General features: G+C 39.9%; 2 protein-coding genes across 2 annotated transcripts; both read left to right on the top strand.

The window, feature by feature from the left end:
* Nucleotides 1-1,651: 1,651 nt before the first annotated feature.
* Nucleotides 1,652-3,651, top strand: klhl31 (kelch-like family member 31). Its single transcript, XM_054599665.1, has 2 exons — nt 1,652-2,826; nt 2,919-3,651. The coding sequence occupies exons 1-2, from the start codon at nt 1,652-1,654 to the stop codon at nt 3,649-3,651; spliced, it is 1,908 nt and encodes a 635-aa protein (XP_054455640.1).
* Nucleotides 3,652-7,819: 4,168 nt separating this feature from the next.
* gclc (glutamate-cysteine ligase, catalytic subunit) lies at nt 7,820-17,801 on the top strand. The gene is made up of 16 exons (XM_054599664.1): nt 7,820-8,458; nt 9,575-9,687; nt 12,784-12,966; nt 13,508-13,621; nt 13,845-13,903; nt 14,223-14,359; nt 14,519-14,593; nt 14,722-14,838; nt 15,184-15,322; nt 15,468-15,580; nt 15,708-15,800; nt 15,897-16,001; nt 16,136-16,217; nt 16,305-16,414; nt 16,803-16,923; nt 17,037-17,801. Exons 1-16 carry the CDS (start codon nt 8,309-8,311, stop codon nt 17,216-17,218), a joined length of 1,893 nt encoding a protein of 630 aa, XP_054455639.1. The 5' UTR covers nt 7,820-8,308; the 3' UTR covers nt 17,219-17,801.
* The last annotated feature ends 610 nt before the right edge of the window (nt 17,802-18,411 follow it).

Raw genomic sequence — 18,411 nt, 5'->3', positions numbered from 1 at the left:
TACTAGTCACCAGAAGTCATAAGTGCATCTCCTTTCTTAAACAAGCATCTCAAAGCATAAGCCAGAGCAAAAGTATAGTGCAGAGGCAAGTTACTACGAAAACAATAATTGCAACAGACTAATCCGAATATAGTAAGTGCTACAAACTACTACGAATAGGATAAGTGCAGTAAACAAATACAAATTCAATAAGTGCAGCGAACTGATACGAATACAGTAAGTGCAACAACTAATACGAGTGCAATAAGTGCTACGAGGAAGGCTCAGGGTTCAATTACAATTGAAAAATATAACTTTTTTCTTTCTCGATAGTAAAGTAAAATGGATTTGGGAGCCACTGAGGGCTAATAAGATTTTCCTAAACAACGGCTGAATGAAACTCACGTCACATTGCGGGAAGTCGAGCCCATCCACAGTGTGTTGACATCAACTGATTGGATGCTATTGTGGTACACTATATGATGGAGGGGGGGTTGTATGGTCCCTCTCCTCTGCCACATGCATTGCACAATACTTGATTGGCGTTCACTGCCCTAGAGGAGGAGTTAACTGTACCTCTCTTTCAGCCGGGTGACTGCTGTTCTCTCTCTCTCTCCTGCTCCAGTAACTGGAGGCACAAGATCCTTCTTCACCAGCCTCAACTTAATTTCTCAGGTAAGTGGAATGTCCCCATGCTTGATCGATTTGCCAATTTAAAAAAGGCATTTCAGTGCAGTTAATGCTTCAGCGTTTGTCAGTCATTTGTCTGGAAAATGTGCTTCTTTTTACTTACTTGGCATTCAAAAGGGGGATTTATTGCTTAAAGCTGTTGACCTTTTCTTAAAATGTGTTTCAACACATGGTGACATGAAGCTGCAGGTTTTCTAGGTTTTGGGTGAATAATGTGAGGAGTAGCTTTTTTTAAAACTTTGTTGTCTTGTAGATTATGTTCATTGCAAAGTTATCCAGGACAAGCCGACAACAATTAAATGAAATAAAGAACAGAGACATCAAAAATGAATGTTTGCCCTAAATTGAACTTTAACAGTGAGAGGACATGAGGCCTGGTGCTCATGTCTCAAAGTCTATAAAAGGAACGTCATGGGTGAGCCGTCCAGCGTTGCTATTCCTGGACATACAGCTGATAAAATGTGACAGATGCAAAGAGGGGCATGTTGACGCACTCACTCGCTCCAGCATCATCCGTTAGCACATATGTTTTCAAAGGTGTCTGTGTCTAGTAAAGTCTAAATAAATTACATTTACTCCAAAATGTAAGACATTTTCTCCTCATATACAAAAAGTTAAATGTACAGGAAATTGACATTAAAACAGAACATACACATGGCACAAGTACAACGGGACCTCAAGACAGCACACACATTAAATCATTCAAAACTCAACAATATGGTTTATTTAACGTAGTTCGATCTTGCGAATGTGGCATACCGCATAACTCCCCTCTATTTCCAGTTTAGTCACATATATTTTGATTTATAGACCAGCTTTATTCTAGGCTTAATGTTTGCCAGCATAAGTTCTGTCTGTCGTTGCAGTTGTCACATTTTATTTGTTTATGATTTCTGTGAATCATCTTTTACTCTTCTGATAAAATTTGACATGTTTTATGTACATTTTCAGAAGGTCTGGGCCGTGTTCTGCTGCTACAGCCATGGCACCCAAAAAGAGCAAGGCGACCAAAAAGAGTAAAGGAGACATAAATGAAATTACTATAATGGTCGAGGACAGCCCCATCAACAAGATCAACGGGCTAAACACTCTGTTGGAAGGAGGAAATGGCTTCAACTGCATTTCAACTGAAGTCACTGATTCTGTGTATGCCCCAAACCTGCTAGAGGGATTGGACAACATGAGGCAGGACAGCTTCCTCTGCGATCTAACAGTCGCCACCAAGTCAAAGTCATTTGATGTCCACAAGGTTGTCATGGCCTCCTGCAGCGAGTACATTCGGAACATCTTGAAGAAGGATTCGTCCCTCCAGAAGATCGACCTGAACGACCTCTCACCGGTCGGCCTCGCCACAGCCATTACATATGCATACTCTGGAAAGCTGACCCTGTCGCTGTACAGCATCGGTAGCACCATCGCCGCGGCCATGCTGCTGCAGATTGGCACCTTAGTGAAGATGTGCAGTGATTTCCTCATGCAGGAGCTCAGCGTGGAGAACTGCATGTATGTGGCCAACATCGCTGATGCCTACGACCTTAAAGAAACCAAGCAGGCAGGTCAGAAGTTCATGCGGGAGAACTTCATCGAGTTCTCTGAGATGGAGCAGTTCCTGAAGCTCACCTATGAGCAGATCAGCGATTTCCTCTCGGATGATTCTCTGCAGCTTCCCTCCGAGGTCACGGCCTTCCAGATCGCCATGAAGTGGTTGGACTTTGACGAGAAGAGGTTGAAGTACGCGGCGGATCTCCTAACTCACATCCGCTTCGGCACCATCTCTGCCCAAGACCTGGTGAATCATGTCCAGAATGCGCCCAGAATGATGAAAGACCCTGAGTGCCACCGTCTCCTCGTTGATGCCATGAATTACCATCTGCTGCCCTACCAACAGAACATCCTCCAGTCACGCAGAACAAAGGTGCGCGGTGGCATCAGGGTGATATTCACCGTCGGTGGACGCCCTGCCCTGACGGAGAAATCACTCAGCAAAGACGTCCTCTACAGAGATGCAGATAACATGTGGAATAAGTTGACAGAAATGCCAGCAAAGAGCTTCAATCAGTGTGTGGCAGTCTTGGATGGCTTCCTGTACGTGGCAGGTGGTGAGGACCAGAATGACGCAAGGAACCAGGCTAAACATGCTGTCAGCAACTTCTGCAGGTAAGAACTAATTATCACGTTTGATTTTTAGTTTGTCACATTAGTTGGTGTGGCGCTAGAAAATAACTGCAAATCCCTCTCACATTCCTCAGATTCGACCCGCGCTTCAACACTTGGATTCACTTGAGCAACATGATCCAGAAGCGCACACACTTCAGCCTCAACATCTTCAACGGCCTCCTGTTTGCCATCGGTGGGCGAAATGGTGACGGGGTTCAGGCCTCTGTGGAGTGCTACGTGCCCTCATCCAACCAGTGGCAGATGAAAGCTCCAATGGAGGTGCCCCGCTGCTGTCACGGCAGCTCCCTCATCGATGGAAAGATCCTCGTATCCGGAGGTTACATCAACAACACCTACTCCAGGGCCGTGTGCTCGTATGACCCCTCCACCGACACCTGGCAGGATAAGACCAGTCTGAGCACACCTCGAGGCTGGCACTGCGCCGCCACCGTGGGAGACCGAGCCTATGTCTTCGGGGGCAGCCAGTTGGGAGGTCGCGGGGAGAGGGTGGATGTCCTCGCTGTCGAGTCTTACAACCCAAACAGCGGCCAGTGGAGCTACTGCACGCCTCTCAAAACAGGAGTGAGCACGGCTGGTATTTCCAGTTTGAACAACAAGGTCTATCTTCTCGGAGGCTGGAACGAGGGAGAGAAGAAGTACAAGAAATGCATTCAGGTTTACAACCCTGACCTCAATGAATGGACTGAGGATGATGAATTGCCGGAAGCAACAGTCGGCATTTCATGCTGTGTTGCCACCATACCCACACGGAAAACACGAGAGTCCAGAGCCAGCTCAGTGTCTTCTGCGCCAGTCAGTATATAAATGTTTAGATAGTAAAAATCTAGTTTACATGTCTAAAGGTCTCCAGCTTGTCTGTTACATTAATCCAACAGTCCATTTTTCGGGACTAAGATGATGTTTAAATGGTCAACTTCTTTCAGATGAGAAAAAAATGATAAAATGCAAGGATTTGGGAACATGCTCTTATACGATTTTTTAAAACTCCATTCATTAGAAGCAATTTGAAGCCTTGAAAAGCATTTGCAGTATTTGTAGTTTTAACATTAGAATAATTGGCATCATGAAGGTAGCAATAACAGATTACATAAATTTTAGATAGAAATTTACCTTTGGGGCCAATTCTGTTGAGAATATATCATTAGCCCATTTTTCTATAACAAATATAATGTTATTTAAAACTCAAATAAAAGGTATAAAGATGCAAAATCACTGCTGTTGTTGAGATTAATCTGTAACATGATTGTCTTTTTTATTCAGCTATTGTGATACTCAGATACTTGTACAGAATGATGAGCTGGAGCTGAAATAAGTATACACATCACCTACCAGGAGTAGGAGTAGTAAGTTTCGCACTACTCAGCAGTTTCTCTGCTGAGTAGTGGCTCATGTAGCTACTCAGTGGTCTTGTGTAGTATGTTGCGTAATTGTCAAAAACACTATCAGCGCGAAGAAAAGGATTCTGTTGGGGAAAATGTTGGAGTGATGAGGGTTGAATGGGTTTAGATGTGACAATATTTTGTAAAAAAGAAAAAGAAAAATAGAAGTTGGGAACGACATTTTCAGCCTGAGCTTTCCTGGAATTCATGGATTCCTTGATTGCTCATGTCTTTTTTGTTTGTTTTTAAATTAAAGAGATGAATTGAAGCTTCTATGAGCCATGGTCATTTATTTTAAATCATTTTCTATCCTTTTTATACTTTGCTGTCATTTTCTGAGTCTTTTAAAGTGAAGTACTTGAGTAACACACTTCAGTTTGTTTTTGATCACCATAAATCAACAAAATGTACACATTGTTTATTTCACTCTTTTCAATTTCAGTTTATATCTATTTGTCCTTTTTAGTGGTTTCTTTTGAGAAACTGATAATAATTGTGGTATGCATGGACCAGGAGGAACAAGTGATGAGGCCATTTAGAGGGTTACATTTCTAGTTTCCAATTGAATGAGCACTTTCTGTCTTTAATCCTATCATCAAATATTTCCCAGCCCAGAGACTCATAAATGTGTGTATTATTTTAATATATATTATATATTTCTTCTTTTTACATACTGTATATTACATTACATTACATTACAGTCATTTAGCAGACGCTTTTATCCAAAGCGACTTACAGGAAGTGTATTCAACATAGGTATTCAAGAGAACTACTAGTCACCAGAAGTCATAGGTGCATCTCCTTTCTTAAACAAGCATCTAAAAGCATAAACCAGAGCAAAAGTATAGTGCAGAAGCAAATTACTACGAAAACAATAATTGCAACAGACTAATACGGATACAATAAGTGCAACAGACTACTACGAATGCAGTAAGTGCAACAACTAATACGAATGCAATAGGTGCTACGAGGAAGGCTCAGGGTAGTACTTCTTGAAGAGGTGAGTTTTCAGCCTGCGCCTAAAGATGGGCAGCGACTCTGCTGTCCTGATTTCAGTGGGGAGTTCATTCCACCACTGAGGGGCCAGGACAGAAAAAAGCTGTGACCGGGTCGATCGGCCGCAGGGACCTCTGAGCGGAGGCAGCAGAGCGAAGTGGTCGGGCGGGGGTGTAGGGCTTGACCAAGGCCTGGAGATATTTACACATATTTCACAAAAATACAAGGAGAAAGCAGGTGTTTTTACCACATTTTAAATTCTGAAACGGTAAGTTTACTGGCATCAAGTGAGTAATCCCACACTTTTACAGCTGTTAAGTCTGTCTTTACTCAGTCTAATGGAAACAAAAAAAAATCAACATAAATTAGGTGTGTTGAGAGTTAAACCACATCATATTTGGGGCAGATGTCAGTTCAATGACCTTTAGGTTCTTTATACGCCCTTGTGCAGTACACACGCCCTCAAAAATGTTGATTGCTGTGTAATTTTGCTTGCTGTTGTTCTACTATGATGTTGCATTCATGTGTTCCTGATAAGATGATACTTCCCAAACTTTAGTTGTAAGCATGACTCGTTAATTTGAAGACTGTGGTTTGGAAATGGTAAGACAGGAGACACAGTATGGAGTTGTCCTGTGGTGGTAGTTGTTCTTGTGAGCAGCATTTTTACTTTTTTTATATTTTATTTTAACATCTTTCAGAAAAGGGATAGCTAGTGCCGGAAAATGAGGAAAATGTAATCGTCGTTTTCACACACTGATGAGGAATTTATTGAATTGAGTGATTGATCTGATTAATCTGATAATTGAGAAAAATGATAAGGCAGTTATGTCAAGTCTTCCAGCCTCTTAAATGTGGTTATTTGGTCCTGTTGCTAGCCGTTTAATATATATATAAATAAATAACTGGGACTTGGACTGTTGTCCACTTAGAGTCAATTAGCACGTTAAAACTGAGCTTCTCCACAAAGATGATGCCATGAGTTACCATCTGCTGCCATACCAACAGAACATCCTCCAGTCACGCAGAACAAAGTTGCTCGGTGGTCTCAAGGTGATGTTCACAGTTGGTGGACCCCCTGCCCTGACAGAGAAATCTCTCTACGGGTTACATTTCCATTTTCCCATTGAATTAGCACTTTTTCTCTTAAATCCTATAATGATACCTTTCCAGCCCAGAGACTCATAAATGTGTGTGTGTATTTTTTAAATACTGTATCTATTATATCTATTATTAATACATAGTTTTACATAAATACAAGGAGAAAGCAGGTGTTTTTACCAAATTTTTAAATCTGAAACAGTATCTTTACTGGCATCAAGTGAGTAATCCTACACTTTTATAGCTGTTAAGTCTGCCTCTAGTCTGTTGTTGAACCAAATAATATAAATCAGCAAACATTTGAGCTCCTGTTCATTCCCTCTAAACAAAAGTTACATTGTGAGACAGCGAGGAAACAGCTTAATGCATGTGACATTATCCAAATTAGTTAAAGTCTGATTACATTATGCACAATACATTTTTGGTGCACTCTTGTCTCTCTAAGTCCATTATTCCTAAAGAGTAATGCATCAAAAAATCACAAAGTTAATGTTATTCTGTTACAGTTTGTGAAATTTAAGGTATTTTCAGAAAGGCAAAGGTTTCATTACAACGTTAAAGGATATAAAAAAACACTTTTACTATGAGTGATGTGTTCCTGTTTAAACATCAATACAGTTTTGGTTATATCACATGATAGATTAGGTGTGTTTTTGAGTTAAACCACATCATATTTGGGGCAGATGTCAGTTCAATGATCTTGAAGTTGTTTTATAAGCCCTTGTACAGTACACGCCCTCAACAAAGTTGTTATGTCATTCTACTGTTCTATGATGTTGCATTCAGGTTTTTCTGATAAGCTAGTACTTCCTAAACTTTAGTTGTAAGCATGACTCATTAATTTTAAAACAAGGTTTGATGACTTAGTATGGAAATGGATCTGTGATGGTAGTTGTTCTTGTGAGCAGCATTTTTACATTTGTCTTTCAGAAAAGGGCGAGCTAGTGACAAGGAAAATCAGGACGATCAACTCGAACATCTTACAAACTGTGACCTAAATCAATTAAATCGTCTTTTGCACACTCTGATGAGGAATTTATTGATTTTCTGATCAATCTAATAATTGAGAAAAAATGATTGACAAGGCAAATATGTCAAGTCTTCGAGACTCTTCTATTTGGTTATTTGGTGTTAAGAGCAAAATGACCGCTTAGTCGACTGATCGAGGGGGCAGCCCTATCTTTATATTTCTTTATTAGTTTTCCTTTTGTTTTTTGTTTGTGGGCTACAGTACATTTTCCATTTGGTTTTTCAAAATAAAAGGCACCAGGGCTGAACAGTGGTTTCATTAAACTGGCTATTATTGTTATTGGGGGGGGGAGCAAAAAAAACCATATTACTACTCTTTGTTTATCCCAGTAGGGCAGTACGTGAAGGCAGCACGTCTGTCTATACCTGCGCTGATTGACGGGTCAGTGGGAGGAGCCGAGCGACGAAGAACGCTGAGTCATGGTTGCGTCACTCCGCTCCGCCTGACGACATCACGTGTGTGCAGCCGGGAGGGCGTACATATATACAACACAGCCCGCACACGAGAATAGCTGGTGTGGCACAGCGACCAAACAACCGGTTCACCCCCGCTGTCAACGCACCGCAGAGCTGCACGTTTACGGGCCCAGGTCGTGGTCGTTCACCGAGGAGGCACCAGTCACAAAGCGTCGGGGTTTTTATTTCTTATTTCATCGGTTCTCTGGAGCGCTGCACCGAGCTAACCAGGCTGTAGCTGGAGATGAGAAGGGGCCTGCTGCTTCTGGATGCCCGCTAAGGTTACCGACAGGGCACGCCGCAGAACCGCACCGAGAGACTCCGCTCCAGCCTGTGAGCCCTCCGACAGCACCCTAAGGACCCGGGCTCTGCCGGTCGTGCGGGACCGAGACTTCACGCGAGTTCTGCGCGAGCTGGACAGACTAGCCAGCTAGCTCACGCTCGTGCAAGTTGACATAAGACAGCAGCCAGTCAGGTCACACTACAGCCCCGCTGCAGCGATGGGCTTACTGTCACAGGGGTCTCCGCTGAACTGGGAGGAAACCAAGAAGTATGCCGACCACATCAGAAAGCACGGCATCATCCAGTTCCTCAACATCTACAACAAGTTGAAGGAACGTCAGAAAGATGTGCTGAAGTGGGGCGACGAGGTAAGAGGCAACTTCAAATGTGGGGAAAAAACATGTGGGGGAAATGCTGCATTGTCTGACATGATGGTCGTGCATGATGCAATATGGCCTTTTTATTGACATAGAAAACCAACTTCACTGTTTTTACTCTCCCTGCAGGAAAATGGAAAAAAAAACAAACATGTAAATAAAATGAACCTGCAACCTTTTTTTTTTTTTTTTTAGATTAGATTAGATTGAACTTTATTGTCATTGTACAGAGTACAAGTTCTAGTACAACGAAATGCAGTTTCAGCATCTAACCAGAAGTGCAAAAGAAGCAGTAAAGGTGCAGTGCAATGTGCTGGATAAATAACAGATAAATAATAATAAAAAAGAAAAATAACAGTATGAGAGTATAAACAGTATGAACAGTGGATATGAGATGCAAGATATATATATATATATATATATATATATATATATATATATATATATATATATATAGTATAAACAACATCCTTCAATATTATGTAATATTTTAAGAAGATTTGCGTGGTTATAAGATGCTGTCATGGACATGTTCCAATATAAAACAGTAGAAAATATCATAATAATAAGTTCATTGACGAGGTAATAGTCTAGTGGTTGTTCACTAGCTGCTTGTAAGTGAGTATTATCAATCATTCAGTCTACCTGTAACTGTATACTGGATATATAATCCAGGCAGTGGCAGTACTACTGGTCGTTCAGGAAGACACACTGTTAAGAAACACTTTGTAGGCTCAGCTGTGACTTTTGTAATTCATTCAGAACTTCACGTTAGTTTTTGCCCGCCACCAGTCCACAAAATTTCAGTGTACTACAGCTTGAACAAAGTGTTTTGATTTGGAACAATGTGGAATGCTGTTGTTATAGATTAATCCCTCTTTCAGACAGGGGATTACGGGGCAGCAGAGTCGAAGTCAAGGAAACATAACTGATGAATTGGAGTTGATGTGATGGCGTCCCAGTCTGCTTTGTGCTGTAGTCTAGTGTGGAATGGAAAAACTGGTTTAGAAGTTAGAAGAGTGTGTTGAATGAATAAACCAGTGGCTGTAATGCAGTGTTTGATTGATCATGTGTCCTATTTGGGTTTTTTTAATCATTTACTTTTAGGTTGAGTACATGTTGCTGGAATTGGATGACAAGGATGAAAAAGTTCGACTCGTCCTCAATGGTGAAGAGGTTTTGGAAACTCTTCAAGAACAGGGTGAAAAGATAAACCCAAAGTAAGTAAACTTGACACAGAATACATTCAGCTGAATTTACTACGGATATTAAAAGATCTAGATCATTTACTTAGATTATTTGTTTTTTTATTCTGCTTATGCTTCAACTTTGTTTCCTCTCTTCTTCCAAATATACATTTTATTTTGTGCAGTCATGTGTAGTTCAAGTGAAAGTTTTCTGTCTGGAAGTAAACATATTCACAAATATATTGTCAAACTCAGAAAAAAACCCACAATTGAATTCTCAATCGCATTTTTTTAATAGTGATTTATCGAGATGTGAAATGACCTATTTTGGGTTAGAATACTTTGGCCATATCGTTCAGATCTAATTTTCTTAGATCTTAGGTAATACGTGAAGGCTAACCATTAATTTTGTTGCAACTTTGAAACCGAAAACATCTCAGCCATCGTTTTTCAAGTAGTGAAACTTAGCTAGCAAAATACTGATGCGTTGCTACACCTGACTTCTATTCTGATACGCCTTGTTTTGCTGTAGCATTAGGCTAATGATATGGAAAGCCCCAAAAGTTGATGGATTTGGTTCCTTAGGTTTGAGGACTGTGTAGTAAAATGTTTGACATTTTTTGAACACTGTAAAGTCAGGCTTAGTGGCTCCGGGGCCCATCAGCAGTGATTACCATTTCCAGGCTCCCACCCTTACCAAACAATCTTAACAATGTAGCTTTTTAAATGTGCTTCAGGGATCTTATTTAATTTAACTGATTATACAAAATGGACGTGTTCTCTAGCTTCTGCTAATATTTCTTCAACTTTGTAGGCTATTATTTACTGCCGTTATGTTTTTATATGTATATTTGATTTGGCTTGACAATGTTTTTCTTTTTTTTATCTTTTAAATGAACCTGCTAAAACTGGCCACAAAAAATAACAAGCTATGTTTTTATGTCTTTGTCTGAATCAATTGCATGTTTATTTTATACAAAAGGAGCTAAACGTACGCAACCTTAGCATAGTTTAATATCTGATGACTGCAGTGTTGTACATTTTTATGTAGTCTTGATTTGGGTGTTTACAAAGGTAATTTACATTGAAAAGGGATGGTATTCTAATTCTAAAAGTAAATCAGTTAACTTGAATCAAATAAAAACATAATTTCCGACAAACTTAATTGTGGCTAGTAGCTTTGAGAAACCACAAGCCACAGTGGCTGTGTACAAAATGGTGATGCCCAGCGTACGAGTCATGTGAAGACAGCAGCCAGCTTATACAGGTCACAAAAAAGCTAAATCATCATGCATCACCACACTAATATACACAGGTATTTGTTTTGCTATCACGACTTGCAGATCCCTCAGGCATGTATTTGCATAGCTCCTCCACACATCGCAACCATTACATTACATTACATAACAGTCATTTAGCAGACGCTTTTATCCAAAGCGACTTACAATAAGTGTATTCAAACCTGAAAAAAACCCTCTGATCAGCAAGAAAGACTTTAAACACTAGCATCAGTGTGCCGTCCAGCAGAGGCATTAGGCCCCGTAGTCTCACCACATTGTTTCACTCGCATTGAATTTGCCTGAAAGCCTGTGTGTCAATTTGACTTTCAAAGACATCGTACATTCATCAATCATAAAAAAATGTGATGATTAAGTCTGTCATGCTTCTGCTCACATGCTCAAAGCACACCACACAAATAAGTGTGACGCGTTTGAACAAAATGCTGCAGCAAGAAGTTTTTTTTCAAATCACACAAGTTAGTGGCTGTAGCAGCAGCTACAGCTCTGAGTTATTAGTGTGTTTCCCCCAGCGTTCCAAACCTGGATCTTAACCTTTTACAGTAACTTCCCCTCAGGCTTCTTGAAGTCGGCTTGTAAATACCAGTGAACTTCAGTTTTTAACTGTTAACTGCTCAGTCCTGTGCTTCCTCCCAGTCCCTAACAGGACACTGCTATTGTCTCCCCTGTGGAGATCTTAATCTCTATGAAATGAGCAGTGTTCTTCCTCTGATGTAGTATTCAGTCCAAAAGGGTACATATTTGTCTTAATTGATCAGAGAGGTTTTTTCCGCATTCTCACACTCAATCATTCATTTCTGTTTTACATTTTAGGGGGGCTTTTATTTTTTCTTCCTCTGACCTTTTTGTGCCAAACTTTTTCCTCTCCATTTTTGTTAGAGCCTGCTGTGTCCCCAGAGGAGTTTAGTGTTTGTTATACCCTTCTTTCTGATTTAGACCCCAACATGGTTATATCTTGTACATAACATGTAGATAAAGTCCCTGAATCATCATGGCCTGGATTTACTTTGACACATTGTGAACTGCAGGAATTTTATTTTTGGCAGGTGTGTGCATTTTGAGATCCTCTCCGATATAGTACATAAATATCTCGCAGATGTAAAGGATCTGAGTTCAGTTTGAAGGCTGTAAAGACGTACAAAATGTGTCACTGCACTTAAACTTTAATACAATTACAAAGTTGCTCTGATAATATCCAATTTTAGCTTGGATTGTTTGCCGATTTTAAGTGAAAAAACGTAATTTAATGAAGTCTAAAACCAGACAAACTGTCATGGTGCATTGTTAAAAAAATAAGTTGAACAATGCTCCAGATAAATCCTCCACAATGAAGCGACAATGTGAAGACAAATTTGCCAAAGGACATTCATCAGTGATAACACTCAGAGCTCCTCCTAATAATTACACCGTTTGCATGTCCAAACTGGACCAACATTTCTTTAAAAGTTGGAATTCTCCGCGGGCGTTATAAATGTGTTTGTATAAGCTTGGGAGTGTTATGCTTGCTCGCTGCTCATGACGTCGGTCTGAATCTGTGGAGCCAACTTCACCCAGGGGAAATACCAGTGGCAGTGGGAATAGTAGAGCCGATGCATTCCTCATTACTGCCCCTCTGTCGCACACACCAAAGAGCACGCTCCGGAGCACAAATACGTTGCGCTCGTTTGCTGTTCCAAGATTACGGCTGACATATGATAAAGGGAGGGCGGTCAGTTTGTTTAATCAGAAAGTTCATCGTGATACAGAGATCAGGGAAGTTTTGTCGTTGGCCTCCTTCCTTGCTGACCTATAAAAGTAGAATGTTGTCTCAACGGTTTTCTTGTTTGTGCAGTCACCCCACACTTTGGAGACCAGAGTACGGCAGCTACATGATTGAGGGAACACCAGGGCAGCCGTACGGCGGGACGATGTCGGAGTTCAACACTGTGGAGGGCAACATGGGGAAGAGACGACGAGAGGCCTCATCTGTCCTGAACCCGAATGAAACCCTCTGCACCATCACCTCATTTCCAAGGTACTTTGTTTTACATTGAGCGAGGGTTTTAACCCTTGTTGATAATTGTTAGTGGAGATAAGAGCAAAAACAAAACCAAACTGGGTCAATATTTTGATATGCATTCTTTGAAATGTATTTCATTCATCAATTTGATGAATTCTATAAGTTTACTTTTTTGATCATGAGGGGTTTTTAACATTAAAACTGTGATTGCACTTGACAGCAAGAGCAACAAAAATGTACATTTTTATAATATTTTAGAGCTGCAAAGCTTTATTGATAAGTGATCATTAAATGACAACATTTGTTAGTTGTTTTTTTTTTTTCTAGCAAAAATTCAGATTTAAGATTCACCAATGTGAGGACTGAATATCTTTTAGGTTTTGGACCTTTTGTCAGACAAAACAAGGCATTTGACATTTGTCACCTAAAGTTTTGGCAAATGAATTGCATTTTTTATTTTTTGACATTTCTTAGATAAAACAAACAATAGATCGTTGATAGTTGTTGTTATTTGCAGCCCTATAATAGTTCTGTATGGTTTGATCCTTTTGTTTAGGTTAGGCTGCCCGGGTTTCACCAGACCGGAGCACCGGCCGACCCCTGTTGAAAAGGGAGTGTCGAAGTCACTGTTTTTCCCAGATGAAGCCATCAACAGCCACCCAAGATTCAGGTAGGCTTCATGGTTATAACTTCCTGACAGATCAGCTGTCTATTAACCTGCAGGATAATTGACTCCTTTAGTCATACTGACCTGAAAGACAACGAGATGGGTTTCTTTTTGGCTTATTTTTACTTTAGGTGCAAGTAGATTTTCATTGCTTTAATAATGAAGCGTGCGTTTGTTGGTGTGTGCGCATATGTGACTGCATGTGTATGTGGATTTGCTTTTTCAGCACCCTTACCAGAAACATACGTCACAGAAGAGGAGAGAAAGTTGTGATTAATGTGCCAAGTAAGTTCGAAGGAAATGACAGATATGAACAGTACTAAAAATTAGTTTTTAATCCTATATATATATATATATATATATATATATATATATATATATATATATATATATTAATTATAGCTAGCTTGGACATAATTAAGCTTTTCTGATATTTCCCCAATTACCTTTTTTGTTCTTTTATAATAATAAAAACTAATAACATAATTTAACAAAACACATTATTATTTTTTAATCCAAACGGGTATGACTAAATGTGATTTTTGCCTCTTGACTGCAGTTAGAAAATTACAAAAATGTGACTTTATTCCTTCTCGTGTTTCAGTCTTCAAAGACAAGTGCACTCCGTCTCCATTTGTGGAGGAGTTTCCTGAGGATGATGGTGAAGCAGCGAGGTCGGCTCTTCCTGATCACATCTACATGGACGCCATGGGCTTCGGGATGGGCAACTGCTGTCTGCAGGTACTGAATGAACATCTCCGAGTCCTTGTTGCCTTCTAAACAATCCCTCTAAACAGTGATGTAAATGAGATGCTGTAACCTGGACTACTTTATACTTTACAATCCCAATAAGTGATTTATAAATGTACTTCAGCCTCTTTTTTTATGATGTTTTTGCAGGTGACATTCCAAGCTTGTAGCATTGATGAGGCAAGATACCTTTATGACCAACTAGCAACATTCTGCCCCATAGTGGTGAGTCGATAAGTAAATATTATGATTATTCACCTGACTTCTTCTTCAACTGGACTATTTAATAACTTATAATCCTATGACTGAATCAAATGTTTTAAAAATAACTATTTTTATTTCTCTCTTTACAGATGGCGTTGAGCGCAGCCTCTCCCTTCTATAGAGGCTTTGTGTCTGATAATGATTGTCGCTGGGGAGTTATTTCTGCCTCGGTGGACGACAGGACACTGGAAGAACGCGGGCTGAAGGTATTCAAGCAGAGATGAACATTCAGACCCCTAGCGTGGAAAAATATGTCAGAAGTCATATTTTAAGAATATGCTTCGTTTAGTTTTACCTCATATTCTTTCTTTATCACCTTTCATTATTGACACTTGAGATTTGTATACACGAGTCAACGCTGTCAATCATCTCAGTAATGGGACAACGTTTGTTACATTTGATTAGGTTATTTATTTTGTCAGATGTAAGAAATGCTACTGTTGCCTCTGAATTGCAGGAGCTTGTTTTTGTGTTTTTACTTTGATGAATGCTTTAGTTCTGTATTTTGAATATGATGTCTAAAAAAATAATAATCCCTTTTTCCCTTGCAGCCTTTGAAAAACAACAAATACAGGATCTTCAAGTCAAGATATGATTCAATTGACAGCTACCTGTCTAGCTGCGGTGAGAAGTACAATGACATTGACTTGACGATAGACGAGGAGATCTACAAGCAGCTGCTCGACGCAGGTAATGTGGAGGAAGTGATGGGTCTAAAGTACTGTCATCAATAGAGATATGTGGAAGGAATTTAGAAATATTCAACTTCACAGTCAGAATAAACTGATAGATGCTTGTGCAGTAAATTAATGAATGATCTGCTTCCTGTGTGTAGGAATTGACAAACTGATGGCCCAACACATAGCACATCTCTTCATCCGAGATCCACTCTCTGTCTTCGAAGAAAAAATCCACTTGGATGATGAAAACGAGTCTGACCACTTTGAGGTGAGGTATCTGTGTTTCAAGTTCTTAGAGGAAAGCCAACCACGTGTTTGAAAAAATTAAAAAAAAAGTAAAGTACAGGCTTACCTCCAGTGTAAAGGGGTATTTATTCAAACTTGTCTTCCTGCAGAACCTGCAGTCGACCAACTGGCAGACGATGAGGTTCAAACCTCCACCTCCAAACTCTGATATCGGCTGGAGAGTTGAGTTCCGCCCCATGGAGGTAAAAACCAACTGCACTGTTATCTGTTTTTATATTTGATGGCATGGCCTTTCAAACACAGACAAAAATAATGGTCATTTTAATTTTATTTTTCAGGTGCAGCTAACTGACTTTGAAAACGCTGCCTATGTGGTCTTTGTCGTCCTGCTCACCAGAGTGATCTTGTCATATAAACTGGACTTTTTGATCCCTTTGTCAAAGGTAGAAACAGCCACACACTTCTACTCCTTTATAAAATGCCAAGGGGAATTAAATAAGTAAAGAAGGATATTTGGGTCCTCATGATATACTTTGTACACTGTGCCCTGATCCAATAATCACTTGTCTTTCATTAGGTGGATGAAAACATGAAGGTGGCACAGAAGAGAAACTCTGTCCAGGAGGGCATGTTTTACTTCCGAAAGGACATCTTCAAAGGTGGGCGAAACAAAAAGGTGCAACTTCAGGTCGATGCTTAAAGCCTCACGAAGGAGTCACTGATCTCTTTGTCTTGTCCACCAACAGGCTGCAACCCGGGCCTCGATGGCGCAGCCTCGGCTGAAAACGGCTTGGAGTGCGATGGTGCTAATGAGGAGTACACGCTGATGAGTATCGACACAATCATCAATGGAAAGGTGATTATAGCTGAGACTTAATGACGATATCTCTAATAGTATTGGATGGATACAAACATTCAGGGTGCCCAGAGGATGTATCCCACTGATCCCAAAGATCCTCTGACTTTTTTTCTCTAGCACCACCATGAGGTTTATATTTGTAGTAATGAGTGAACAGTCTATTGGATGGATTGCCATGAAATTTCAAAACATAAGTGTCAACAAACGTATGGCAAAGCTACCATTTATAGTAGTTAAAAGGAGCCTATACACAGTTTTATTTATCTGGTTTTCTAAGTATTTAGTTTAAGTCCCATCTGTGTACAAGTACAGCCTCACAGAGACTCTTAGTCCTGTTTTAAGCCCCCTAACAATTACTGCTGTTTTCCTCTGTTTTTATCAACAGGAGGGAGTATTTCAAGGGCTTATCCCGATCCTTAACTGCTATCTGGAAAACATGGAAGTGGATGTGGACACCAGGTGCACCATTTTGAATTATCTGAAGCTCATCAAGAAACGTGCCTCAGGTAAATTTGCACTAAAGGAACTAAACATAATGATAGCAAAAGCCAAAAGCATATTTTCTCTTTGTGCATCTTCAACTCTGAGTGTAACTCTAACTGTTTCTGATCTGTGACAGGCGAGCTGATGACGATGGCCAAGTGGATGAGGGAATTTGTTGCCAAGCACCCGCAGTATAAGCAGGACAGCGTCCTAACTGACAAGATAAACTACGACCTGTTCAAGAAGTGCGACAGGATTGCAAAGGGCGAAGAGCAGTGCCCAGAGCTCATTGGAAACCCAGTGAACAGGTTCAAATGAGAAAAGCTGATAAGTGCACCGTCGTTATACAAACTCCCATGTAAAGAGACCAAATGTGCGGCTCAGAACGAAAGCGGTCCAATTTTAAGAGAATGCAAAACTACATGTGTGTTGTAAGAAACACACCTGCATCAAATGTATGTGTATATATACTGTATCAGATTTTTTATGATTACAGAATTATTTTAATAGGGTTAAGACATGCAAAAGGTTGTGTAATAGAAATCAGATGTGTATTTATTTTTCTCTGGAAATTAAGCCTATCTGTGTGAAATGTAAATGTAGCAAAGAGTTGTACAGTAGTCTGCTTTTAATCTTGTGTTCTATAAATACTGTACTTCAGCTCTTTAAAACATTAACATCACAAGCCTTTTTTTTTATTATTATTCTGGGGAAAAGCTATTCGCTTTTGGTAGAGACCTTTTCTTTTTTGCATTTTAAGACAAATGTTTGCTTTGATCTGCTGACATTGTAGTAGGACCTTGGAATTAGTGTTGCATGCAAGTGGAAAGGGTGAAACATTGTTTGCAATATGATGCTGCTTCAAAATAAACCTGCACAACAGCTTGTTTGTCAGTCTTTTGTAGAATGAGAGAGCCAAAGGGGATGGATTTAATTTGATCAACAATGTTGGTTGAGCCATCATAAAAGCATCATTATCAGCCTTCACAGACACTTCTTGAAAATCATCCAACTACTCACATTTGACTGACATGCCTGGAATGCCTGCAGTCAGCATGCATAAATCATTTGAATGTTGGATAGCAACCAGAAGCTTACAGAAAGTCATGCCTCAACATCTTGACTGTTCTTTGTAAAAAGCAAATATTAAATAACACAAACTATAACTGACGCTGGTTAAATGTAATTAGTTCTGCAGGGGATTACAGTTATACATGCTCTGGGTGACACAAATATCAAGGTCTGAACCAAGTATCAACTTGAACATCATCTGATTGTTCAAGTTATTAAAGTGGACAGACCAGCATTGCTATTAGTACAACCATGCTGCTACCAGGGCTAAAAACAATGGTGGACCCACTGGTGCTTTTAGAGGAGAAAAAGTAATTTTAAAGTATATAAGAATATGGTTTCATCCATTGAAAAGGTGTGGTGTAGAAAATCCAAATTAGGGTTCTTAAAGTATAACATCACCCCAAGGTCTGAGCCAAAGGCAACTCACATAATTTTGA

This window comes from Anoplopoma fimbria, chromosome 6 (genome assembly GCF_027596085.1).
Source record: "Anoplopoma fimbria isolate UVic2021 breed Golden Eagle Sablefish chromosome 6, Afim_UVic_2022, whole genome shotgun sequence".
Taxonomy (NCBI): domain Eukaryota; kingdom Metazoa; phylum Chordata; class Actinopteri; order Perciformes; family Anoplopomatidae; genus Anoplopoma; species Anoplopoma fimbria.
This window is presented reverse-complemented; position numbering and strand designations above follow the sequence as displayed.